At 54.8% G+C, this 26,448-nt stretch overlaps 1 protein-coding gene across 1 annotated transcript; it reads left to right on the top strand.

Annotated features, from left to right (window-relative positions):
* Positions 1–26,448, top strand: Cdk18 (cyclin dependent kinase 18). Its single transcript, XM_026387427.2, has 16 exons — positions 1–64; positions 17,604–17,753; positions 18,009–18,088; positions 18,569–18,694; positions 19,442–19,498; positions 20,273–20,387; positions 20,554–20,648; positions 20,935–20,997; positions 21,661–21,784; positions 21,912–22,032; positions 22,696–22,793; positions 22,991–23,096; positions 23,208–23,250; positions 23,918–24,008; positions 24,331–24,408; positions 24,949–26,448. Exons 2-16 carry the CDS (start codon positions 17,624–17,626, stop codon positions 24,981–24,983), a joined length of 1,362 nt encoding a protein of 453 aa, XP_026243212.2. The 5' UTR covers positions 1–64; positions 17,604–17,623; the 3' UTR covers positions 24,984–26,448.

Genomic DNA, 26,448 nt, shown 5'->3' with positions numbered 1-26,448 from the left:
GCGAGCTGCGCGAGCCGGGAGGTCGGAGGAGGGGGCACCGCGGCGCCCGGGGAAAGGAGCAAAGGTAAGCCGAGCGGCCCTTAAAGGCGCCGGTCTGCTTCGCCCCGGGGCGAGGGGTTGGAGGGCACTGCCGGAGCAGCGAGGGGAGATCGGCGATCACGAGACGTGCGTGTGTGTGTTGAGGGGTGGGAGATGCCCTGGAAAGGCCACTCCCAAGTTCCAGGTGCTCTGGAGGGAAGGCTATTTCGCAGTCGCAGAACCCGCGCCCCGCAGGGACTCTCCATCTGGGACTCGCTTTGGCCCCTGAGCTACCGTCGGAACCCTGCAAAGCAAAGTTTTCCACCCCGTGAGAGCTAGGCGTTTTCTAAGCGCCCTTCCTCTGGGAAGGGCAAGGGTCAGGAGTCCCTGGTGACCAGAGGACCCGAGAGTGTGGGGCCAGATCGCTGCCTTGAAGAGCTTTCTGGGCTCTGGTGAACTTTCCAGATCCGCAGCATGAGAGGTGGAGGGGGTGGGAGTCCAGAGCCCTGGAGAGAACGTGGGAGGACACGTGAAACCTTGCAGGTCCAGCGTCGCGGGTACGTGTTAAAGAGGGGCCGTTGGGGAATGTGCCTCTTCCTTCTCTGGACGCCTGGGAAGTCCAGAGGGGCAGTGACACCCCCGCCCCATCAGCAGTGGACAAAGGGTTAAGGCAGCCATGGGGAAAAAAGGGTGGGTGGCCTGTTGGGCTAAGGAGGTGTGGCTTGAGAATTCTGCTGTCTTTGGGGAAGGCCATCAGGAGTCTGAAATCCGAATGGGGTATGGGCTGCAGGCATCTGTTTCCCAACCTGGGGGCAGGTTCCCTGAGCCGCTGCAGGCCTTGCAGTGGGAATTAGGCAAAGAGGCAGTGACCAATTTTCTGTGCTGTGGCGTAAACACCCTCTTAGGCACCAGTGATCTCTTAATTCTCTGAGACCTTCCTGACGGTGGGGATGGGAGATTTGGAGCTGAGGAGTGGGAAGCCCAGTCCCCAGAACCTCTTTGGCTCTGGGTGCTGCTATCTTCCCTGCATCCCCACCCCCAGCACAGCCTGAGCAACCTTCCCTGGCTTTCCCCATCTGTGGCCTGTGGCTTGATTCCTGTGACTCACAGACACCACAGACTTGCCCCTTCCCTGTCAGCACCTTGTGAGATTTGGCATGTGAGGCCTCCCCCACCCAGGCATGGGCACACAGCCATTCCTGGACACTGACCTGAAGGAATAAAATCCTTGAGAACACCTGGAACCTGACTGACAGGCATGTCCCCGGAAATCCCCCTTACTCTGCCTTGGAAGGAGCCTGGGAAAATGTCGCCTGGGGTCAGGAGATTGCAAGAGGCTTGGGTTTGCATCCTGAAGGAATCTTAGAGAGAGGGTCACCTTGTCACAGCAAAGCTCTTTGCCTGTTACCTCCCGGAGATTCTGGATGACTGACTTCACCGCTGCCCCATAACCTGGGGGTGTCCCTGACCATGCGGTTCCTAGGACTCTCCCTGCTGGCTGCACGTACCCTGCAGGAGGCTAGAAGAAGCTCTCCATCTTCTTCGAAAACTCAGAGCAGATGGACATCGATAAGTTCTATTCCATTTCTGAATGCCTTCGTGACTGCTATTTATTGACCATCTACTGAGTGCCAAACAGTGTGTCCCAACAACTTTGTGAAATATGTACGTGCTACTATTCCCATTTCACAGGCCAGGAAACTGAGACTGAGAGAAACTCTCCCAAGGTGGTGAGGAGATGGGATCCAGCCCACTTCATCCCTCCTCAAACCCCTGCCTCAGCACAGGCAGGTCCCAGGTCACTCTGGAGTCCTTCAGGGGAAGGAAGGCTGGGGGTGGTGCTGTAAGTAATGGGGCTCCCCTTTGTCCCATGCCAGGGAGAACCAGGCAACCAGGCTTCACCGTGGCTGGCAGGAGAGGGGACCAGATGTGGGCAGCAAGTAGGTTCCTAGGCTGGGATCTCATGAGAGACTTCCCCTGAGGTCTAGAGGAGAGGGGCCACCTTTTGGACAGGCCTCAGTCCTCGGTGCATGCGGCCCTGCCTGTGCCTTGGGAGCCGGCTTCCCGCTGCAGAGCAAAGCATGGTTCAGCTATTCCCAGCCTCCTGTCCCACCCAGCCTCTCCTCTCTGGGGTCACCTATATAGGACTTATCCTCCTTTTGATTCCTTCTTTCCTTCTCTAATTGAACTTGGGAGCTGAAGGGGAGGGCAAACCTCACTGGAATCCAGCTCTGGCCACATTAGCTGTTTGACTGCCCAAGCTGTGTGGCACGGGACAAAGGGAGCCTCATTATTCACAGCACCCTTCCACCCTTCCTCCCCTGAGGACTCCAGAGTGGGCTGGGACCTGCCTATGATGGGAGGGGTGGAGAGTCCCCAGCAAGCTCCCGACCCCCCAGCCTTTTCTTCACACACGGAGGGGACTCATCAGAGGAAGGATTGTTGTAGGAATTAAATGCTAATAACACACATTGCCTACAGCAGAGCTACAGGAGTGGTCGTAGTCGCTACCAGGAAAGGGAATTTCCTAGTGGTGGCACTAGGGCTGGCTCTGCAGTAGAGACCAAGGCTGGCTTTCCTAACCCCATCAGGCCAAGCTGTTAGAAAGAATCCTTCTTGCTCCTTCAGGTTGGGGAGGAAGGTTCTAGATAAGAGGATGAGGGTGGAGTTGGATGGGAACTTTCCAGGAGGGACTAGTAGTATGTGTTAGTTTCCAGGGTCCGTCAGGTGGGCACAGGTAGCCGCAGAACCACCAGCCTCCTTCTCCGAGGTGCCTTTGGCAGGGCCTCCTTTTCCTGGGGCAAGAGGACCCTCTCCTTGTACTTAATTATTTGCAGTCCCTGTTCTGCTCTGTTGTCCATGAGGAAGTGGCTGGCCCCGATCCAGACCCACCTGATTAGCTTCACCCCTTTGGGAAAAAGTCACATATCTTTTCTCCAGCCCTGTCCTTCCATGACCCCTTTCTTCCCTTGTCCCGGACCCTTCGCCTTTGCCCTCCAGTTGTCCACTGCTGAATGAGCACTTTCCCATCTCAGGGGGTGGGGACAGACCAAGGCTAGTGTTGTCCCAGCCCCCACAGCTGTATGCAATGTACATGTGTGTGCATTTGCATGTGCATGCATGCGTGGGTGGGAGTGCATGTACACACACACACACACACACACACACACACACACACACTCACACACACACACACAACTTTGGGATTGTCAGGGGCCCAGGATCACTACAGGGTTGGGGCCAGGCCTGGCAGGAACTGGCCTGTCATACAGCAGCAGATCGGGAAGAAGGAGAGCAGGGGCACTCTGAGCCCAGCCTGTCTGCAGGAGAGCCCATCTGCTCCTGAGGTCTCCACGGCTCTGTCTGCAGAGGAGAAGGGGATGGAGTAGAGTGTGAGGTCCACCCTCAACTAATAGGGGTCTTGAAGCTCCCCGACAACCTGGATGATGCTGGTGATTCAGGATACCGTGCTCTGGGAACACTGGCCCAAATATTTGAAGGGACAGTGGTGAGATCCTCTTTGTTAGGACTCTTGTGTGTGTGTGTGTGTGTGTGTGTGTGTGTGTGTGTATGTGTGTGCGCGCGCTCCCCCCCTCCCCCACCAATGCCTCCACTAAAGTCTTCCCTGGAGAAAGAGGGCTGGAGGCAGACAAGATGACCCAAAAGTGGCACTTGACGTGTTCATTCATTATTATATGCTGCGTACAGGTCTCCTGACCACCATGGGTGGAGGCGGCATAAGGACTTTGGGGTTGGTTTGGGGTTGGTTTAAACCCCGACTCTGCCACTCAGTAATTGGTTGCCTTAGGCTAGGTAAGGCATTACCTGACCATCCAAGTTTTATTATCATCCCCATTTTAACTAAGGAAACTGAAACTTTGGGATAGTCAAGGGGCCAACCAAGTTTCAGTTTCCTTAGTTAAAATGGGGATGATAATAGTATTACCTCATGTGGTTGTAGGGTTTCCAATGAGATAATGTCCACGACACTCCTATTATTATTGAGGGATGGTGGCACACAGAGTTCTTGGGCCATCCTTGGAAGTTACAGTGCCTTTGGCCTGTATTCTTTTTTCTGAAGTCAGGACCCCTGTGGACACCAGGGCTCAGGCCCCAAATTAGGAAGGAATTCTCTTCTTAAAATGTTTCTTCCCGCTGGGTGCGGTGGCTCATTCCCATAACTCTATCAACCTAGGAGGCTGAGGCAGGAGGATCACAAGCTAGAAGCCAGCCTCAGCAATTTAGTGAGGTCCCAAGCAACTCAGCAAGATCTTGTCTCAAAATAAAAAAATAAAAAGGCTTTAAAGTGCTCCTGGGTTTGATCCTCAGTATTAAAAAAAAGTTTTGGGCTGGGGTTATGGCTCAGTGGTAGAGCACTTGCCTCACATGCATGGGACACTGGATTTGATCCTCATAACCACATAAATAAATAAAATAAATGTATTGTATCTGTCTACAACTAAAAATTTTTAATTTTTTTTTTTTTAAGTTTCTTCCCTCACTCTGAACTCTCTAACCATTTCATCATTCAGGCAAAGCTCTGGGGTGCATTGCGCCTGCACCCTTGTCTGCCTAAAGAAGCCTGCCCTTTATGTGTGGGGAGTCCCCTCAGGAACCAAGCTTTCTTCTGTCCTCTGGCCCTAGCCACCCAGCAGAGGAGACCTTTGCAGGGTGACTGGGCGCAGGAGGGGACATGGCTGTCCTGGAGGGATCTACTGCCTGGAAGCAGAAGTAATGACAGGTTCTGTGCAAAGGGCATCCCTCATGACAGGAGCGTGGGATCTTTAGGTTAGAGGCCAGTCAGGAGGTCACAGAGCCCCTCCCTGACCTGTGTGGAGACCCGTGGGCAGCATTCTCTGCCGTGGGTGGGTGGAGTGCCATGTTCTGTGCCATTTTCTTCCACTCCATGGAAGGTGGTCCTTGAGTGGGCTGCTGACTTCCTTAGCTATGGTGCCCATTGGCCCTGGGGGAGCAGAGGACGTTGAACTTCAGTGTCCGTAGTTCTGGTCTCCTCTCCACTCTGACATTTGAAGTAGCTTTGGGCAGGTCAATGCCCCTTCTAGGTCTTACCTTCTTGGCCTGAAGAACAAGAGCACAGACCAGGGGATTTCTGAAGCCCCATCCAAGACTGCGGTTGGTGGCTCCCACTTTTGTCAGTGAGCTGTGCTCTGAAGCCCTGGGAGGAACTCGGCCTTCTGTTCCTCCAAACTTCAGAGCCCAGGGCTTTCCTCCATGATGCCTGGCTGCCTGGTCCTTGCCATGGCTCAGATGAGCAAGGAAACTCTAGAAGAGCCCACCCCTATCAGAGAGGAGGAGAAAAGTACTGAAGAAGTGAATACTGGATTCAGAGGCCACAAAGGTACTGGTTGCTCACAGGTTGGCAAAGCATGGCTCTCAGCCAAATCTTGCCTGGTTTTGTTATAGTCCATGAGCTAAGAAATAGTTTTCACAGCCGAGGACAGTGGCACATGCCCATAATCCCAGCAGCTTGGGAGGATTATGGGTATGAGGTTCGAGAGTTCAAAGCCAACCTCAGCAATTTAGTGAGGCCCTAAGCAACTCAGTGAGACCCTGTCTCTAAATAAAATTCAAAAAATGGCTGGGGATATGGCTTCGTGGTTAAGCACCCCTGGTACCAAAAAAGAAAAAGAAAAAGAAATAGCTTTCACATTTTTTTAAATGGTTGGGAAAAAATAAGAAGAAAAACACAATATTTTGTAACACTTTAAAGAATTGTATAAAATTCATATTTTAATGTTCTTAAATAATGTTTTCCTGTAATATAGCCACACTCATTCATTTTAGAGGGTTAGTATTACATCATGGTCACAGAGCTGATGGCCTGCAGAGCCCAAAGTATGGACTGTCTTCTTTGTACTGAAGAAGCTTTCTGACCCCCACACTCAAGATAATCATAGCTCTCTCTCGGCCTTGCACTAAATCGTTCTGGAATCTCAGGCTAAAAATACTTTCTTTTCATTTAAAAAGCTATGTTGCCATTTTCTTATTAGGTAAGCAATAAATGTTCACCGTGGAAGTGTTAGAAGATGCAGATGAGCAAAAAGGAGACAATAAAATCACCAGTAATTCTGCCACCCAGACATGTTGACCTCTTGCCCCCTGGATGATACACGATGTGTCAGTGTTGGCATGTGTGTGTGACAGTAACACGCATCCTGCCCCAGGTGTAGCATCTGCCCTCTTCACTTGGAGACACCTCTCGAGCTGGACCCTGGGGCCTCACATCTGAGACTCAGGGGCCTAGAGGGGCTGGAGCTGGGAATCTGGGAGCCCTCAGCACGTGGCGTGGGTGGTGGTTTCCACCATGGGAGAGGATGAGGTCACCCAGGAAATGGTGCAGAGGGAGGAAGCGCAAAGGGCCAAAGAGGGAACTCTGGGTGTGCCGGCATTCAGGGACAGGTAGAGGAAGTGAGTCCACTAGCTGTGGGAGGGAGACCAGGGGTCAAGGTTTCATGGAGGCCAAGGCAGAGGAATATGAGATGCAGGGCATAGGACGGTGCCTGGTGCCGAGCAGGTGCTTCTGAAATGAGGAAGTGACTGGAAGAAGTCTCAAGGAGCCTGGACCCTGGGTGTGAGTGACACTGACAAGGGGCACTTAGAGAACAGAGAACAACTGTGGGCTGATGGAAAGTTCCCCAGAGAAGATCATGGCCGCAGGGGGAGCTGGGAGGCAGTACAGGTCAAGGTGGTCCGCTGGCCCAGCCTGGTGAGGGAGGCCAGGCAGCATCTAAAGAGCAAGAGGAGGGACGAGGCAGATGACCAGGGACCTGAGGACTGGTCAGAGGAGCCTGGTGGAGTTCCCGGGGGTGACCTGAAGCTCCAGCCACTAAGGTTGGGACAAGGAGGGCTGGAGAAGATGGCCAAGGGACATGGCCTCATGTGGGCCAGGCTGGTGGGACAGAGTATAAATAGGACTGTGGTTAAGGGATGCTGGGAAGTCCTCCCCTCACCCTCCCTGCTCATGAGATTCAGAGGTTCCCCAGGGATGCCAGGGCTCAGAGGCCCCTGCTGCTCTGTTGCTAAAGTTGGGCATGGAGAGAAACCCGGAGATGTGAATAAAGGTCCTTGTCAGGCCACCAAGAAAGCTGATCCTTGCATCTGGATGCCAGGAGCGAAAGGGTGGCTAAGCTTTATGCCCTGTATCTCTTCTGTTTGTCTGTGTGGCTGCAGGTGGAAATGAGTGAGTGTCCCTTTGGGATGCGAGGAGTACCTGAAGAGGTTGCAGACCTCTTTATAAGGTTTTGTTTTTAATTAATTATTCCTACATATTTATAAGTTTTGATGTGATGTTCTGATATATGTGTACATTGTGTAATGATCAAATTAGGGTAATTAACACCTTCTTCATCTCCAACATTTATCATTTCTTCATGGGGAGAACACTCAAAATCTTCTAGCTGTTTTTCTTTTCTTTTTTCTTTTTCTTTTATTTTTATTTTTATTTTTATTTTTTTACTGGAGATTGAACTCAGGGTACTCAACCACTGAGCCACCTCCCCAGCCCTATTTTGTATTTTATTTAGAGACAGGGTCTCACTGAGCTGCTTAGCACCTCACTTTTGCTGAGGCTGGCTTTGAACTCGCCATCCTCCTGCCTCAGGCTCTCAGCTGCTGGGATTATAAGCATGTGCCACCGCACCTGGCCCTTTCTTCTTCCTCTTTTTTTTTTTTTTTTCCATACTGGGGGCTGAACCCAGGGCATGCACCACTGAGCCACATCCCCAGCCCTTTTTTTTTAATTTTTATTTTTTGTGGTGCTGGGGATTGAACCCCCGTCCTTGTGCATACGAGACAAGCACTCTACCAGCTGAGCTGTATCACCAGCCCTGTTTTTTTTTTTTTTTTTTTTTTTTTTTTTAAGACAGGGTCTTTTAAGTTGTTGAGGCTGGCCTTGAACTTGCAATTCTTCTGCCTCAGTCTCCCAAGTAGCTGGAATTACGGGCATGTACACCTGACCTACTAGCTATTTGGAACTATGCAATGCATAATTATTAACTAATCCTCCTACTGTGCAATAGAATACCAGAAGTTATTACTCCTGACTCTAACTTTGTACCCATTGGCCAACATTTCTTCTGTTGCCTCCTACCTGCTCTCCAGCTCTGGTAACCATCACTCTACTCTCTGCTTCTTTTGAGTTCAATGTTTTTAGATTGAACATTGTCTCTCTGTGTCTGGCTTATTTCGATGTCCTCCAGGTCCATCTATGTCACAATTGGCAGGATCGCCTTCCTTTTTATGGTTTAATAATATTCCACTGCGGATGTATATCACATTTTTAAAATCCATTCAGCCAGGCACAATGGTGCACACTGTAATCTCAGAAGTTCAGGAGGCCAAGGCAGGAGGATCACAAGTTCAAAGCCAGCCTGAGCAACTTAGTGAGGCCCTACGTAACTTAGTAAGAACCTGTCTTGAAATAAAAGTAAAAAGGTCTGGGGATGTGGCTCAGTAGCTAAACCCCCCCGGGTTCAATCCCTGGTACCAAAGGGAAAAATAAATCCATTCATTACTTGATAGACACTTATTTTGTTTCATGCCTTGGTTATTGTGAACAATGTTGCAGTGAACACAGGAGAGACGATCTCTCTGGCATACAGAGTTTAGTTTCTTTGGCTATGTGCTTGGTAGTGGGATTGCTGGATTGTAGACTTTAGAATTTTGTAATATGCTGGGTGAGGTAGGTGGAGGTGCTGTTTTGAGGGTCTTTAAAGAGAGCTGCTAAAAGGAACAGAGAGGGCCTGCTCTGGCTGGTGGGCGGGGGGAACACAGACTTTGGGAGCAGGAGGATGTGGGAGGTGGAGGCTATACCTTCTCTGGCCCCTGGCTCCTGCCTATGGTGTGGTCATGCACGGCTTCCCAGGGTAAGTGACACCTGAATTGATTTGAGAGTGATTCCACCAAGGAAAAAATTGAGGAAGGGCATCTCAGGCCAAATAGTTGGCAGGTCCTACACACTCAGGACCAAGGCTCACAGAGGGCATCTTGTCCTGTCTTATCATTTGGAAATTCAGGTCCTCCAAGATTACAGGCCAGCCTTAGCTGGTTCTCCAGAATGATCAGAAAGAAAATACGAGGCCTGGTGCGGTGATGCCTGCCAGAAATCCTAGGGACTCAGGAGGCTGAAGCAGAAGGATTGCAAGTTCAAGGCCAACCTGGACGGCTCAGTGAGACCCTGTCTCAAAATACAAATATAAAAGGGGCTGGATATAAAGATTAGTGGTAAAGTGCCACTGGGTTTAATCCCCAGAACCAAGGGAGAAAAAATATATATATCAGAAGATGCAATATCTGCCTCTATTCCTTGAGCTCAGGAAGCCAGAAGCAGCAGAAAAGACCTCAGTAGGACTATGAGGGGCCCACACGGAGGGCTTAGGAGTAAGATTGTGAGGGGTTAGGAGGGGCTATCTATAGGGTCAAGACCAAGGCCTGAGCCTAGGTCATGCACCTGCCCAGTGAGGTTCTGAGACTCTGCCTCTAAGTGGTGAGAGCCCAGGAGGAGGGTCCCAGGGCCCTGCCAACTCCTTCCTCACAAACCTTGGAAGCCCCAGCTTTCTGCATATTGGGTGGGAATCTCTTGTTAGCATTTTTCTCATTCCATTTCACCCCTCACTGTCGCACCTCCAGCCCAGAGACCTCCACAGACCCCACTCGGGGAGTGGCTGCCAGTCGGGCAGCTGATCTTCTGGCCCAGCCTCCTTCCCATCACCCACTACCATCCAAGCCACGCAGAGGGTGAGGGAAGGGTCAGGTTATAGCTGAGGCCTTGAGTCATTGGTCATTTGTGGGTTCATTCTGGGCCAGGCCCCGTGTCAGGCTGTGGGTGTAATGATGAGTTAGACCCAGCCCTTGCCGGCTCAAGGGCAAACTAGGGAACTAGATAAGTCAAGTAGATAAGCCGAGTGCTGTGGGAGCGTGAGAGGGACCCTCACCTGGCTGGAGTCAGCAAGGCCCCAGGAGAGCCAAGGGGCACTGTGGCCAGCACCAGGGAAGAGGTCATGCCTGACTTGAGCCCTGAGGGATATCACGGCCCAGTTTGGGGTCCACACGGGCTGCTGTGGGTGCTGCAAGGAGGACGTGTCTAATTTTACCTTGAGGAAGGAGGTGTGGCCCTGCACAGCTTCCCAGGAGAAGTGACACTCAAGTTGAGTTTGGGAGTGGTTTTACCCAGAGAAAAATTGAGGAAGGGCATCCCAGGCCGAATGGATGGTCAGTGCAAAGCAGGGAGGGAGGGGAGTGTTGTTGTTGTTTTTTTTTCTGGGAATGCCAAGTTCATTCAATCAAACTGGAACCAGAGGGTAGGAGCAAGAGCTGACCATCAAGAAGATGGTGATCTGAACACAAGAGGCCTGCTCTGTGGGTCCTGGAGCTGGAACTCTTCCTGAGGGCAGTATTAACTCTGGAGCACTTTAAACATGGGAGGGATATCACCAGAGAGCAGCTGAAGAAGTTAAGTCTGGTGCCTGATGGCATCTGGATTGGAGATTAGGTAATGTCCCCATTTAGCAGAGAAAGAAACTGAGACATGGGGTATCTCCCCAGGTCACAGTGCTAGTAAGTGGAGTTTCTTCTGTGACACCAAATGGTACTGAATTTTGGGGAGGAGGGCTGGAGAGCATGTGGCCCTACTGTAGGATGTTTCTGATCAGACTGTACACAGTCTACCTCTGAGCTATACCCCCAGCACCAAATTAAAAAAAAAAAAAAAAAGACACTCTAGGGCCCAGGGGTGCATTTGTCCAAAGAAGTAGGGGCAACCCTGAGCCCAGACACTTCCCCTCCTGGCCTGGCTCCCTGCAGGTCTGTCTGGTTTTCTCCCACAAGGCCTTCCCCACCTGCTTCCTGCATTCCAAACAGAAGCTGTGGGAATGTTCCCTGGTTCCATCACCGTCCAGAGCATTTGTTCCTCATCAGGGTGATTAGAGGCCTGTCTGTTCCCTTTGGTTGTGGCCATCCGGACGGCCCCAGCCCTGCAGTCTCCCTCACCCAGTCTGGGGCAGGGCAAGGTCATTGGAGAGGCCTCCTGGGCTTCTGCTGCTGCTGCTGCTAGAGCTGCAGACAGTTGGGGGGAAGGGGTGTTGAGGCTCCCCCCACCCCCCCAGGTTTGTCCAGCTGTGCAGAGCAGGGTCTGTTGGAGGATGAAGGAAGAGATGGTATCAGCAGGCTCCCTGTGGCACAGTTCTCCCTGGGAGGAGGGAGTGTCTCTGAGGCCCAGCTCATGACGTCTGCAAACTTGGTCAGCCTGCAAACTTGGTCAGCCGTCGCCTTTAGTTCTTTGAAACTCTCCCAGGGCCCAAAGTGGCCAAGTGATCAAGATCGGGGGCAGGAAGTGGGAGGCAAAGGGTATCATAAGGATCCAGGATGTCAGTCAGGCGTTGGAACTAGGGTCAGACCCTGTGGGCTTTGGAAAGTGGACGGTGGCCAGTTATATCCTTCATCCCTTGTGCCTGAGCCTACAGAGACAGAAAAACAGAGAGGGACGTGGGGTAGTATCTACCCTGTTCTGGAACTCGGTAGAAGCTCAGCATGTGCCTATAAAGCAGACACTTGCTGCTGTGTGTCAACAGCACTTGGTGTAGGGATCCAGGCACCCTGGTGAGGGTGACAAGTGGGAAGTCAGTCCCCATCTGAGGAGGGCCCTGGTGGTCCTAGAGGGCTGGAGAAGCTTCTGGAGACCCAAGAAACCTGAGCCGCCTGTAGGCGCTTTGCTGGGCAAAGCCAGTGTAGTAGGAGTGAGGAGGGGCTTGGTCTGGGAGGAAGGAGCCCCAGATCTTGAAGTTAGGCTGGGAACTTGGGGCTTGTGCAGGTGGAAGGCAAAGGGGTGGCTGGAAAGGGTTTTCTGAGTCGTCCCCAAGCCTGGTCCCTGAGGTGAAGGGGTGAAGTCTACCCTCTGTGCCTCACTGCACCCGGAAGCTCGGGCAGGCTGAGGCTACTTCCAGGTCCCCTGCCTGCTCTGCCAACTTCCTGCTCTGCCAGGTTGGGGTCTCCAGGTTGGGGTCTCCCGGGAGCCCAGCCTCCTGGGGTCCAGGGAGCAGAAGGCTGAGAATAACATACTACCTGGACCATGGGCCCCAGAAGCTGGCCTGACCTGCTGTGTGGAACTTTCTTCCCTTCTGAGATGGAGAAGGAGACCTGTCCCCCAGGGCACTGGCCCTGTCCTATGTGGCCCTGCAGAGTTGTCTAAGCAGGGGGACCTGCCTTCCTGGCCTCTCCCCTTCGCAGTCTGGTAGTTCAGGACTGGAGGTAGCTGCCATGATTCCTGCTTCCTGCCCCTCCTCCATCCGGGGTCTCAGCACCCAGGGAGAAGAAGTCTGGAGGGATGTTTGATGACATCTCTCCGGAGCCTTCTCTCTGGCAGCTCCTTCTGTCTGAGCAGGCACTTGAGAGAAGAGGGCCATCAGTTCCTGGATGCTGTCCTGGTGCCGCTCCTGGCTCAGCTGCTCTGCTCAGGTGTCGTTGGACATGGACTTCCCACCAGCACCTTCACCCCCAGAGCTCCTGGTCCCCACCGGGGACTGCTCCATCTTTCTGGTTGCTCAGCCAGATCCTTTCAGGGTCATGCATGCTTGGCTCCTTTCTCATACCCCAAATATAACCTATCTGCAAACTCCTGGGGCTCCTCCCGGCTCCAGCCTCTTCTTATGACCTCCACAGCTCTTGCTGGCCCCCCGCCACCATTACCTCCACCTGGATCACTATAGCAGCCTTCTGACTGCTGCAGCTCTGCCCCTTGTCCACAGCAACGTCTTAACACAGCAACCAGAAGGAGCTATTAAAGTCTCACTGGGATCTTGTCACTCATCTGCTCAAACTCTGGGAGGCCCCACACAACCGCTGCACACTCCCCTTTGGCCTCCTCTCCAGCCACACTTTTGTAGAACATGGAAGACCTACGCCTGCCTCAGGACTTTTGCATCTGCTTTTTTTCCTTGCCAACCTGCTTCCCCCAGATTCTGCAGGAAGCTTCATCCCCTACACCTACCGGGAACTATTTCTGAGACGCTACCTTCCCCGGAAGGCCTCAACGACCCAATTTAAACTTTGCAACACGGCGTACCTCCCACGCCATCCTCTTTCCTGCTGGATTTCCCTTTATTGCACTTGTCGCTGTCCACTATGCATTTGATTTGTTTATATTTTACTGTCTGCATCTCTCACCTCCATTAGAATGGACAAGGGCAGGGGCTGGGGATCTAGTTCAGTGATGGAGCAGTTACCTAGAACCTGCAGGGCCCTTTTTAGGCAGGGGCAGAAATGAGTGTCTGTCTCCTTCCTCCAGGATTCTCAGGGCCTCCCCCAGTGCCTGGCATGTCGTGCATGTTCAACGAATCATCGCCGAGAGCCAAGGCCATGGGGGAGTACACCATGTGGCCATGGCTCACGGGTGGCGGCACTGGGAGCCTGCACTGGGGTTGTCTGGCTGTGACTCAGTGTGTGGCGGGGACACCTGGAGGGGAGATCAGCACAGGCCACCGGAGGGCACAGAGCTGCCAGGGCTCCATGAGGAGAAGGGAGTGATGTGGGCACAGCGTGTGTGCTTGGCAGCAACCGGGAAACTGCGGCATGACTTTGAGCAAGTCACCGCCTCTCCTGGAGCCTCCGTGTCCGGCTGAGTGAAGGTGGGAGTGGAGGCTGCGTGGGGCCTCCCCTGGGTATACTCCTGCAGCCTGGCCCTTCTCGCTGATGCGCGGTGGCCTCCGGCAAGTGCTCCGTTTCCTCCCGATGTGGCTCCTCCTTCCTCCTTCTGTGCCACCCGCTTTTTGGGCACCAACAGGAAGTGCTGGGCAGTCAGTATGTGCCCAGCAGGAAGTGAGGGAGGGAGGCTGGGAGGGTCCCCTGCTTCCCTGGGGCTCTTTGCCCACCCACTTCTGCTGCGGTCCCCTCCTCCATGCCGGGCCAGCACCCTAGACGCCTGTGGCTCGCTTCCCCTGGCACCAGTTGCACGGGGACAGCCCCAGATGGCTCCCTGGCCCAGGGACAAAGGCCACACTGTGCCTGGCCCTGGGCTGGCCTTAGGCTGGGTCACACTGAGCCCTTCTGTCCCAGTTGGGGGTGAGGGGCAGACAGCACCAAGGTGACAGGCCCTTTTCCTGTTTCCCTTCCCCCTCAGCCCCCAAATCTAAGGAGCTGACTCTCCCAAGGGAAAAGTGACAGAAGCATCTTGTGTCTTGAGTTAGGGAACAACAGATCATTCACTGCCCGGTCTGCCCTGTCACACCCAAGGCCCTGCCGGGTTCAATACCCTGATTGTCCCCAGCGGAGAGAGACGTCCCACTCTCTGCTCGGGTCACCACCGCCGCCGCCTGCTCCCCTGTCACCATCAGGAAGTCCATCCCTGCATCTGACCTCCATCCCTCCCGCTGCAGTGACAGCCACTTCCTCTTGGTCTCTTCTCCAGCAGGTGGAGAGCAGCTGGTCCCCATCCCTCTGCAGCACTTTGGCCCTACATTCCTGCTCCAGTCAGCTGCCCCCAGCTCCGCCTTCCCTTTGGCTCCCTGTCCCACCCTCTACCCCACCCCAGGCTGAGAGCTGGCTCCACCATCCGAACTGAACCCCCGGGGAACGGGTGTGATTCAGGGCCGGTTGTCCTTTGTCCGGCAGAAACTGGGGACTCCCCTCTCAGAGGGTTGTAATGAGCTCCCCTCCCCCGATGCCACAAGCCAGAGCCAGGGTGTGAGATTTATGGCTGCTACTGGTAGATTCCTGAGCCACCAACCCAACAGGCCATCCCATAAATCCCAGACGGCAAGATGGTTTTATGAGGAGGCCTTGTTTTTAGAAAGGGGTGTGGCTGGTCCCTCCTGGCAGAGCTCAGACCTCAGGGAGCCAAGAGCCTGCCTCCCCTGCCCCCACTAGGGTAACCATGACCAGGGCTGGGAACATCAGGCTGTGAACCACAGAAGTGCCTGTTTCTGGGACAGTGACACTTCCTCTTCCAGAGGGATCTCCTGCTGCACTGGGCCTACCCCCAGCCCCCTCCACCAATCTGAGGGTGTCCCACCTCAGCAGAGGGCAGGCTGGAAACCTGGGCACATCATCAGCCCTGACTGGGACTCCAGATGCTTCCCAGCTATGGGCTCCGTGTGCAGGTCATTGGAGAGACTGTCTAAAAATGCATTTTCCGTCGGACACAGTGGCACATGCCTGTGATCTCATCTACTGAGGAGGCTGAGGCAGGAGGATGGCAAGCTCGAGGCCAGCCTGGGTAACAATGAGAACCTGTCTCAAAGAATGCATTTTTCTTGCCTAGTATACTCAAGGCCCTGGGTTCAACCTCTAGATCATAGTGGCAAAAAAAAACAGAAAATAAAAAATAAAAGAAAGCATTCTCCCAGGCACCAGCCTCCAAGCCTTAAGAATTTGAGAGTGAGACCCAGACATTTGAATTTTTTTTTTTTTAACTTTGCTCCCTGGTGATGCTCATAGCCACTTTTGCAAACAATTCATCTGTACAAGGATATCTCTGCTCTCCTTTTTGGCTGAAAAACGAGTCACCAGGTAGGGCATGTCTGACTCTTCTTGTCATATATCCTGCCACCAACATGAAGCCTCCATCTGGGTCCCCTTGGCTGGTGGCTGCACACCGAGGTGTGGGACAGGGTGGCTGTCCTCTGGGAGTTTCTGTCAGTGACAGTCCTGCAGACCGTGGACTTGCGACATCACACAAAGGCCCTGAGAGTGGCTGAGGCTGGCTGGCAGGAATGAGTTTGGGGATGGAAAGAGTCTAAGGCTCGTGGGCTTTGGCAAGGAAGCTGGGAGAAGAGTTCTCTGCTAGCCTCTCTTGGATGGAGGCATCACTAGTCCCTGAATCCCTTGAGAATAGGAACCACGCATCTCTCACCTCTCTAACCCCAGGGCCCAGCACCCTGTAGCCTATAGGTGCTCAGTCTATGGCATGTTGAGCTGACCTGAGGGACACTTCAGGACCTCATGGCCTCATGCTGGAAAATACGGACCCGAGGCTTCTCCTCTGAGAGGTGCTGGCCTGGGCTTAGGCAAGCTGGAAGGCCACAACTTAGCTATGTTTGGGGGCAGCCAGAAGCATGCAGTGTCAGAGGGAGAATCCAGGCTGGCTGAGGACAGAAGGACATGGTTATTAAGCAAAGCAAACATGTTACTGACCCATAATCCCTTAAAACTGGGGAGGGTTCAGGAGGGGTCGGGTTTCCTTGGCAACTAGGTGCTGGCCAGGGGCAGGACTGAGCATCCTCCAGGAATGGTCTGTGCCTTGCAGGGGACTGTAGGGCGGCCCCTCCCATCACAGAGTGACCCTGGTGCCTTCTTAGGGTGGGGAGCTTGGGTAGCCTTTTGGTCCAGGGCCTCCCCTGCAGTCGAAGGCTATATGGCAAAACAGGATGAGGGGACAGCTGCATTGGGAGCTTATGAAACCAGGAAGGGAAGGAGAAGGGAGGGGAGGAGAGATGGGAAGCCCGACTTGGAGGTTTCAGAGCCAGGGGGAGAAAGAGGAGTCTGGGATGGAGCAGTTAGCAAGGGTCATTGGCAGGCCAGGAGCCTGTCCTCTTATACTGAGGCCAATAGGAGCTAAGCAGCCAGGGAGGGGGACTTTTCTGGCTGGGGAAGGGGCCCTGGGGGTGAGAGTAGCCCCCTGCCTTGTGTTCTTAGTGGAGGACACCCTGCCTGCTCAGCAGACTCTGGCTTGGGAGGGGCCAGAAGGGCTCTGACCTTTCCTTCCCTGGGGGCCTTCTCTGTTTCCGGCAAACTTCTGTATTTCCCCTGGGACCTTCAACTGCTCCTGGCCTCCATATTTCAGCTAGAGAGAGCTAGGGCTGGGCCCGCTCCTGGGCTCCTTCCCTCCTTCGCTCCTCTCCTCTCTTTTCCGGACTCCTGTGGCCCAGGGCAAGCCAGACAGACTTTCCAATACCAATATCAGGGTGAAAAGGAGGCTGGGACCAGATGGTGTCCTAGGGGTGCAGACCATGCCGACGCTGGGCTCGTGGGCATCCATCAGTGTGCCTCCCTGACTGCTGACCCTCTGAAGCTCCTGCAAGTGGACAAAGAGCTGCTGGCCTGAGGAGCAATTCTGGCCCCCTCCCTGCCATGCCAGCCCTCCCCTGAGAACTCACTAGACCCTCAGCAGCCAAAGAGTTAGCATGGCAGGAGGGGTCCTGAAGGACCCCCCGCACATCGTGCAAACTAGGCAATGCCGTTGTGACCATCTCCCCAGGGAAAGGATTGGGGAGGGGGCTGAGAGTCACTGGGAAGAAGGAACTGGGTTAGGTCCCACCCCCTGGACTCTGGTTAAGAAGTCACAATTCTGAGCCAGGCACAGTGGTGCATGCTTGTAATCCCAGCGGTTTGGGAGGCTGTGAAAGGAGGATCACAAGTTCAAAGCCAGCCTCAGCAACTTAGCAAGGTCCTAAGCAACTCGGCAAGTCCCTGTCTCTAAATAAAATACAAAAAGGGCTGGGGATGTGCTCCGAGGCTAAGCACCCCTGGGCTCCATTCCTGGTACACACACACACACACAAGTCAATTCTGCAGTGTGCAGGGCTGCAGAGCTTGGTGGGAAGAAGAGCAGCCCCCAAATGTGGATTTGGTTCCAGGACTCTGCTGCTGGTCCCTGATGATCATGAACAAGATGAAGAACTTTAAGCGCCGGTTTTCGCTGTCAGTGCCGCGCACGGAGACCATCGAGGAATCCTTGGCTGAATTCACCGAGCAGTTTAACCAGCTCCACAACCGGAGGAATGAGGGTGAGGGGTCAGGCCACTCTGTGCTCTCCTACCCCGACTTTCCAGAAAGCTCCTGCTTGCCCTGCCCACCAGCCACCAGCCACCACAGTTCCCCACAGCCTTGGGGGAGAAGGACAGGTCGGGTGGGCAGTGGGGCCTTCCTCCCCCTCTGGCAGACTGGCAGGGAGGGGCCCTGATGTCTGTCCCTCTCAGACCTGCAGCTCAGTCCTCTTGGCAGAGACCCTGTACTGGAGCCCAATGCCTTCTCCCCTACAGACAGCGGGGAGGAGCCCGGGCAGCTGTCCCCTGGCACGCAGTACCAGCGACGGCAGAACCAGCGTCGCTTCTCCATGGAGGTGAGGGAACTCTGTCTTTACTCCACCTCTGTGGACTATAATCTCCTGGTCTTTAAAACTGTTGTCGTGAGGATTAAATGAATTGATATTTGCCAAGTGCTTGGAATATTCCTGGAACATAGCAAAGGCTAGACAACTTGACTGTCGTTCTTGTGACTCATCGGCATGTGCCAAAAATATGAAAAATAGGCTTACAGAATTACAGTGTCTGAAGGCACGAGATTTATGTTCTATAGGTGGTGGTACTGTGGCCCAGAGAGGGGAAGGAAACTCCTAAGGCCACACAGCAACCCTTGGGTATTCACATGTGACTCTGAGCACACCCTTGAAGCAGCCGTGAGCCTGGGGTCACGGCCTGTGGCTTGGTTCTGCTACGGTTGCTATATACAGACCTGGACCCAGAGTGAGGATCCAGGGCCCTGAGGTCTTAGCTACCCCTGGAGCCAAAGCAGTGACTCCATCTCAATCTGGTCACCACAGGACATCAGCAAGAGGCTGTCTCTGCCCATGGATATCCGCCTGCCCCAGGAATTTCTCCAGAAGCTACAGCTGGAAAGCCCAGATCTGCCCAAGCCTCTCAGCCGCATGTCCCGCCGCGCCTCCCTGGTGAGTCCAAAGAGGGTCAGAGGTCCTGAGGGTGATCTACCCTCTTTCCAGCATCACTTACTTATCAGTCCTGACTTTGTCCCAGCTGTGGACTGTAGTGGTTTCCAGAAAGATTCCTGGGCTTCTGGTGCCACCTGCTGGCCTCTGGATTCAAATAGATGTCCCACCGGTTCAGATGATCCCACCCGATAAGACTGACAGGCCAGCTGTCCTGTGCTTCTCCGTCCTACCTGCCTACCAGATCTGTGGGGAGCATTGTACAAAACACAGACTCCGGGCCCCACTCCAGACACCTGCAGAATTAGCTTCTGGGTGGGGCCCGGGAATCTGTCTTGCTCCGAGTTGGCAACACCTGAGCTAGAAGAGGTGTGCCCATGAGAGAGTGCTGGCGAGGCATGTTCTGTCCCAGACACCACCGTGCGAGGCAGAAAAAGACCCAGCACCTGCCCAGAGGGACCTAGTTATCTGAGCAAGACAGACAGGGGATCGAGGCGGGCAGCGATCCCAGGTGCAGAGCTCTGGGTCCCACACCTCCCAAGGTCATCGGAGGAAGAAACTCACACTTCAAGGGCCCTCTCCACTGTCACAGGGATGAAGGGGAAAGAAGAGGAAGGATTTGAGGCTGTCCTCACCTCTGCAGATGGGGGTCTCACTCTCTTTCCTCCCAGAGGCTGGAGGTGGGGGAGGCGGGCAGTAGGTGGGGTTGTGGGGACTTTCCATCTCAGAGCACCTGTGTCTCCCTTTCAGTCAGATATCGGCTTTGGGAAACTGGAAACGTACGTGAAGCTGGACAAACTGGGGGAGGTAAGTGGCTGGGTTGGGTCTCCTCCTGGTAGCCATGCCAGGGCATGTGGGGCCTGCCCCCCCATGTTGCCTGCCCCACCAAGGCACATGACCTTGGCCTCCTGGCCAGCCTTTAGCAGGCTTTGCAGTGAGCCTTGACCCAGAATGAGGGCATGAGGACAGTAGCCCATGGGCTCTGAGCACAATCTAGCCTTTTCTTCTTGTAAGTACTTCCGGCCGAGATTTCAATCCCAAGTCTGCTGTTCACTAGCGCTGTGACCTCTCTCTGCCTCAGTTTCTCCTGCTCAGTGTTGATAGTGACTGTTCCACCTCCTAGGGTTGTTGTGAGGACCGAGTGGGTCACTATAATAAGCTTAGGTACAGCATTTAGACATTGCCTGGCACCTAGTCAGGGTATGTCCCTAAACTATTTCTGTCACCACTGCGTCAGGCTTTGTGTTACAGGCCTGAGGTGGGCGCAGGGAGGAGGAAGGCCTTTTCCCTCAACAGGTTCAAAGAGGAGACCTGCGTGTCAACATCAATATGATATGAGGAAGAACAAAGCTGGCATTATAATTAGGGGGCACTCGGCATGCTGGGGCTGGAGGAGGGAGCAATGTTCTGACCAGCAGGTGTTAGGGTGCTCCACAGAGGAAGTAGCTTAGGGAAAACCGAATTCCAGTGAGGGGAAGGGTGCTCAGGTAGAAGACCCAGCCCATGCACAGGGACAAAGGGAAGGCCCGGGACAGTGTGACATGAACGTTCCTGGGGCTGATGGCTGGCTCTTCATCCTAGGGCACCTATGCCACGGTCTTCAAGGGGCGCAGCAAGCTGACAGAGAACCTGGTAGCCCTGAAGGAGATCCGGCTGGAGCACGAGGAAGGGGCGCCCTGCACTGCCATCCGAGAGGGTACAGTGTCACAGGGCCCTGCATGCCCCCGGGGCTTCTTGGAGGAGGCATCGGCCACTTGGGCCCCAGTGGGAGCCCGGGGTGGGGGAGCCACTGTTAACCCCAGGAAGACAGGGTGTGAGGGGTACGTGGGGCCCTGGGGACCCAGGCGGGCCTGTCTCTCCAGTGTCTCTGCTGAAGAACCTGAAGCACGCCAATATTGTGACCCTGCACGACCTCATCCACACAGACCGCTCCCTCACCCTGGTGTTTGAGTACCTGGTGAGCTGGGCTGAGACTAGCAGCCTCTCCCCCTTGCGGCAGGGGTGGGGTGTGGCCAGGGACAGGGGGGACGAGGGAGTGGGAGAGGTGGGGCAAGGGGTGGCCCAGGCCTTGTTCTAGAATCAGGCTTTCGGATGCTCCTGTGCAGCAGTGGGTCAAGGGCTCAGGCTTAGGGGCGACTTGGAGCCAGGGACCTGTCCTGAGGCTTGGGCTCTGCCCAGACCCCAGTCTGATCTACTCAGTCTATTCAGGTCAACGCAGAACTGAGTCAGGCTCTATGTTCCAGGACAGTGACTTGAAGCAGTATTTGGACCACTGTGGAAACCTTATGAGCATGCATAATGTCAAGGTGAGGGCCTCCGAGGCAGGGGTCCCCACCTACCGTGACATCCCCCTTCCCAAAAGCCCAGCAAGGGAGCCCACTCTCACCACCAGGGCCCCGGTTCCCCCAGCTACTGTGTTTGCTCAGACCTTCAAATGCGGGAAGCAGGGAAAGCCACTGCCATTCAGTGAGCCCAAGAGCTGGGCCGAGTGCCTTACCCCAGGAGCACGGAAACATGCCCTCCCCGACTGTCTAGCTGTTGATGTAAAACCCTTCTAACTCGGAGCATCCGTTTCCCCACCTGTCAAATGGGAGCATGAGCTACCTGCCAGAATGAAGAGAGGCTTCTGGGGAAGCTGGGAGGGATGGAGAGCCTCTTCTGGTATTTTGTTAAAGAACCAAGAGCATACATCCCCACACAGGCAGGGGACCCAGTGTGCCTCTCGCCATACCCCTTGGCTGGAGAATTCTTGGGCATCCTGCAAACTCACTGGCTCCTCTCCACAGCTGGGGCCTTCTGGTCCGATGGGATTCCCTGTTGTGCATGGGGACCAGGATGGGGCTGCAGGGTGGGTAGGAGAACCAGGTAGCTTCTCCAGGGACTTTCCTGACCTCACCCCAAGTCCCTGCCCCTGGTCCAATCCCAGCCTTACAGATGGGACACACTCCTTTCTCTTCCCTCCTCTTTAGATTTTCATGTTCCAACTGCTCCGGGGCCTGGCCTACTGTCACCGACGCAAAATCCTGCACCGGGACCTGAAACCCCAGAACCTGCTCATCAATGAGAGAGGCGAGCTGAAGCTGGCCGACTTTGGTGAGGCGAGGGTGGGGATGTGACATCACCGAGGTGCACAGCTTCTAAGGATGCTGGTGCTGCGGGAGGGCTCTGGTCTGCCCAGAAGTACCTGTGAGCAAAGGTTGTGTGATATGTCTGTTCCTAGGACTGGCCCGGGCCAAGTCGGTGCCCACAAAGACCTACTCGAACGAGGTGGTGACCCTATGGTACAGGCCCCCGGATGTGCTGCTGGGATCCACAGAGTATTCCACCCCAATCGATATGTGGTGAGCAATCAAGGGTGGAGGGGAGGAAGAGGGGCTGTCCACACCCCTAGACTCTGGAAAGAACTGCCAGGCCTCCTTGATGAAGCCACGGGGCTCCCTCCTGCACTGGATATTAAAAAATTAATAAAGGCTCCAGCACTGTGCTTAGGTCATACCCCCCCAAGGGGTGTGTAGGGGGAGGGTACTGGAGGGTCCCTACAGTAAATATGAATCTTCTCCAAGCATCAGTCCTTGTGAAAATTTTGAAAAGGACAGGATACATTATTTTTCTGTTAAAATTAACAGATATATGATTTGGGATAAAATGAAAAACAGCCCAAATTTAAAGCTAACACATAGGCTTCTGCTGAATAGCCACTGTGTGTTTGCCCCCAGGGCTCCCTAGAAGTCCTGTTGAAAGAACTGCTATTTGGGTAGTGCACATTTATACCTATTAAGGGTGAAAGGTAAAGGGCACACCTCCTAGTGCCCATGGCAGCCCCCAGAGAGGGGCTGTAGTAAGAGACTGGGTAATTCTAGGAGGCTGCCCTGTCCTGAGCCACCCCCACCCCTACCTTGACCCCTCAGCCATCTGTGGCAGGGTGACCTTGGTACCCTGGTGGAGCAACCTTAGTAAGGCATGCTGCCCCATCCTGATGCCACCCTGCCCCTTGCTCCCCGCAGGGGCGTGGGCTGCATCCACTACGAGATGGCCACCGGGAGGCCCCTCTTCCCCGGCTCCACAGTCAAGGAGGAGCTGCACCTCATCTTCCGCCTCCTCGGTTAGTCTCCTGCCGCTCCCTCCCTCTCGCCACCAGGGGGCACTAGAGCTCTTCCAGTCCAGGCGCAGGGACGCCCTGGGAAGAGCCGCTTATCTCAACCGAGCAGGGACCTCATGGCTTCGGTCATTCTTGGCTGCCTCCTTTGACACTGCACCCCTCACGTCGGCCTTCACCCCGCCCGTATCTCTTCTCTCCAGGGACCCCTACAGAAGAGACGTGGCCCGGCGTGACGGCTCTCTCCGAGTTCCGAGCCTATAACTTCCCGGGGTACCTCCCACAGCCGCTCCTCAGCCACGCCCCCAGGTAGCCACGCCCCCAGGTAGCCACGCCCCGCTGTGGTCCAGGCTCTGAGTCCTGGAGCGGCCCCTCCCCGCCCTGCCCTGCGGCGCAGGTGCCAGCTCCTCCTTCTTGCAGGTTGGACACGGATGGCATCCACCTGCTGACCAGCCTCCTCTTGGTAAGTGCCCCCCCACCACCGTTGAGTCCAGGAAGAGGCAGCCGGAGAGCCCAAGCCCCAAGTTCCCACCCCTGCCCTGTGCCCCAGTTTCTGAGGCTCATAGTCTCCCCGCCATCTGCGCCCCCAAGGCCCAGGAGGAGCGCTGGTTTCCATACCCTGCCTTTGAAGACAGCTTCACATTCCAAATCCTAGTTCAGATCTGCTTCCGAGCTGGGTAGCTTTAGGCATGTTCCAGAGGACTTTTCTGTGCTTCCGTTCCCTCAACTGCAAGATGGAATGAATGATTCATACTTTACAAGGTGCTCTTGAGCAAACAGTGAGATTGTGGGATGCAAAGTGTTGCAAACCATAGAGGACAGTTATTGGTCTTACTCACGAACATTACCACTATTTCGGGTGATGATCTTGGTTGTCTTAGCATCTGTATTTCAATCTCAAGATCAATTCACTCCCCTGAAGTCCTTTTTATGTGAGCTGGACACCTGGGAGCCTGGGAGTCTGAGACTGCCCAGGATTGGGTCAGTGGGGGCCTGTGTCTGACTCCAAGGGCTCCTCAGGATAGATTCTGCCCACCCATCTTGGTGATCTAACTTAGCATAGGAGACACTGCCCATAGGGGCCTCCATGTCCCCCAGCTGGGACCCAGTAGCCCACCCTATGCTTTCAGTATGAATCCAAGAGTCGCTTGTCAGCAGAGGCAGCCCTGAGTCACCCCTACTTCCGGTCTCTGGGAGAGCGAGTGCACCAGCTGGAAGACAGTGAGTATCTAAGGGGCCAGGACCATCCCAGAATCAAGGAAAGCTGGCAGCAGGAGTGGGTGGGACAGCTGAGACAGAGAGTCCAGAGGCCCAGTTCCCACTGAGCAGCCTTGGGCGTTTGGCTTCCCCCCCCCTCTAACTAAGGGGGCAGACTCTCAGATCTGAGTGGTTGCTGAAATGCTGGGTTAAGTCCTCCTGGGCCAGTCCTGAAGGGCTACCCAGCCAGGGTGCCCTCAGCTCCATGGACTCAAGGGGATGAGGGCAGCAGGTTCCAGGAACAGGTCTGCTCTACCCAACCCGCTCCCCCTCTTCTCTCATCCAGCTGCCTCCATCTTCTCCTTGAAGGAGATCCAGCTCCAGAAGGACCCAGGTTACCGTGGCTTGGCCTTCCAGCAACCAGGTAGGGCCTCATGCCTCCCAGCGGCTCCCCTTGGTAAAGGAGGCCAGGCAGGCTACCACTCCCCAGTGGGGACCTCCCTCTCAAGGAATAGAGATGAGCCCAGAAGCTCCCTGTGTTAGGGAGTCATCATGGTCCCTCCTCAACCCTGTCCAGACTGCCTTGTCCAGTCCTTCCTCAACACCCCAGATAGATTGCTGCATTTGACAGGTGCATGCCCTTTTTGGTACATTCTCTCTGCAGACCCTGAGCCCTCTGGCATCTGGGAGAACTACTTTGTCCCCAGAACAGCCAGTGGCCTTGGACCTGACAAGTGTTTTCCTTGCATTATCTCATTCAATCCTTAAAATACCCCATAAAGGTACAAATCATGTTCCCTAGTGAAACTGAGGCTCTGAGAGGTTAAATCACAATTTCATGCAGCTTAAAAGTACCAGAGATGAGCGATTAGCCCAGGACTGCCTGGCTTCTGAACCCCCAGATCTCAGGCATTTTGCAGCCTAGCCTCCTCCCTGCAGTCCCACCCATTCCTCCGTTCTCCAGGTCGAGGGAAGAACCGGCGGCAGAGCATCTTCTGAGGTGGGCCCACCCTGCTGCAGCTTGGGGGACATGAGGTCACGTGGAATCCAAGTTTGGGTAGGATGAGACCATTGGAGGACTGAGGAACGAGAGCCCGTGGCTGGAAGACTGTGTGGCAGCCTTGCTGGTCACAGCTGTTTCCTCTCCCTTCTTCCCACACACCTCCCTGGTGGCCTTTGCCTGGACACCAACCCTTGTCAGCCACTGTGGGGCCTGAGTTGCTCCCCTGAGAGGAGATGAGGGGGCAGGGAGAGACCTGGGACCCTCTCCCAACCTGAAGTGCTTGGATGTCAGCGTGGGACCCGCCTGGACAGGAGAATTCAGGTGCCTGGCTGAGTACGGTGCCCCGGATAGGGGTTCCACCGTGCCTCCCTCTGGGGCCTGCCTGCCCCAGTTGGCAGATCCCCTTTCTGACCCCTTAGAGCCCACACACATTTCATCTTCTCCTTTGAGAGCAAGAAGGGGCATGGCAGCTTGTCTGGGAACCCAGAATACTGGGTGCTGATATGTGCCTAAGGCCAGCCCCACCTCAGGGGCAGATGTCTCTGATGTCAGAGGAATGGCAGCCTGTCCTCTTGTCCTCCCCAGCCTGCTGTCTTTCCCCTCCTAGCCAGAGGCCCCGTGTGCCCCCTGGCTTGAACCAAGGCCGAGCAGCACCAGCCTGCTGCTCCATGTCCAGCTGCATCCGGAGGTGGCCTGGTACTGCCGGCCGCACTCCTGCCACCTCAGCCAGCCCCCGCCCGTCTCCCCAGTCTGGATGGAGTTGCCTTAATTTGGCAGGTGGCAGAGTGTACACTGCCCTTGGAGCTCTGACCCAGCTCCTACTGTCCCCTTTCCAAGAACCGCCCCTGCTGTTCTTATCCCTGAGTGTCGATAAGTCAGCCCTGGGTTGGGGCCCTGAGGACAGCACCCAGATATGCAAGGTCACCCTGACACTGGTACCAGGCCAGCCTCTGCCCTCGGGGGCCGGCACAACCTTCTCTGTTCCTTTCTTCCCAGTCCTATGGGTCGGTTCACCTGATCCTGGCACCAGCTTCCCCAGAAGGTGGTCATGAGTAGGACGGGTGTCAGTGCCACCGCCTGAGGTAAAATGGGAGGGGAGCAGGGTTCACCCCCCAGCACCCCTCTTATATCCCCAAGGTTTCCTCAACATGTGGCTGAATCTTGAAGGGCAAAGGCTGAGGGGAGGCCAGGCCCTGCTTCCTCCATGAGCCCCCTCCCAGCCCCAGCCCCTCAGCCTGGGGAGCAGCCCTGGAGTCTGGGCTCCCCCAGCCCCCCATTCTTCCCCCACTGTACTGTGAATATCCTGTGACTCAGCACAAAGACAGATAATATATTTAATTCATGTTGTACAGAAAGGAGCGATTAGTCTCCTGCAGGAGAGCTGACTGGTAGATCAATGCCAAAGATGGAGAACCGAAGCCCCCCTCCAGCCTAATGAGCGGGGCTGGGGCTTGCTTGTAC

This window comes from Urocitellus parryii, chromosome 9 (assembly GCF_045843805.1).
Source record: "Urocitellus parryii isolate mUroPar1 chromosome 9, mUroPar1.hap1, whole genome shotgun sequence".
In the NCBI taxonomy this organism is placed as follows: domain Eukaryota; kingdom Metazoa; phylum Chordata; class Mammalia; order Rodentia; family Sciuridae; genus Urocitellus; species Urocitellus parryii.
This window is presented reverse-complemented; position numbering and strand designations above follow the sequence as displayed.

Bases quoted from the DNA above. Each gene is read 5' to 3' on its own strand.
- Cdk18 (XM_026387427.2), top strand. From the start codon at position 17,624: ATGATCATGAACAAGATGAAGAACTTTAAGCGCCGGTTTTCGCTGTCA. The intron at 18,089-18,568 runs GTGAGGGAACTC...TGGTCACCACAG, and splicing joins AGCGTCGCTTCTCCATGGAG to GACATCAGCAAGAGGCTGTC. The intron at 20,649-20,934 runs GTGAGCTGGGCT...TCTATGTTCCAG, and splicing joins CCCTGGTGTTTGAGTACCTG to GACAGTGACTTGAAGCAGTA.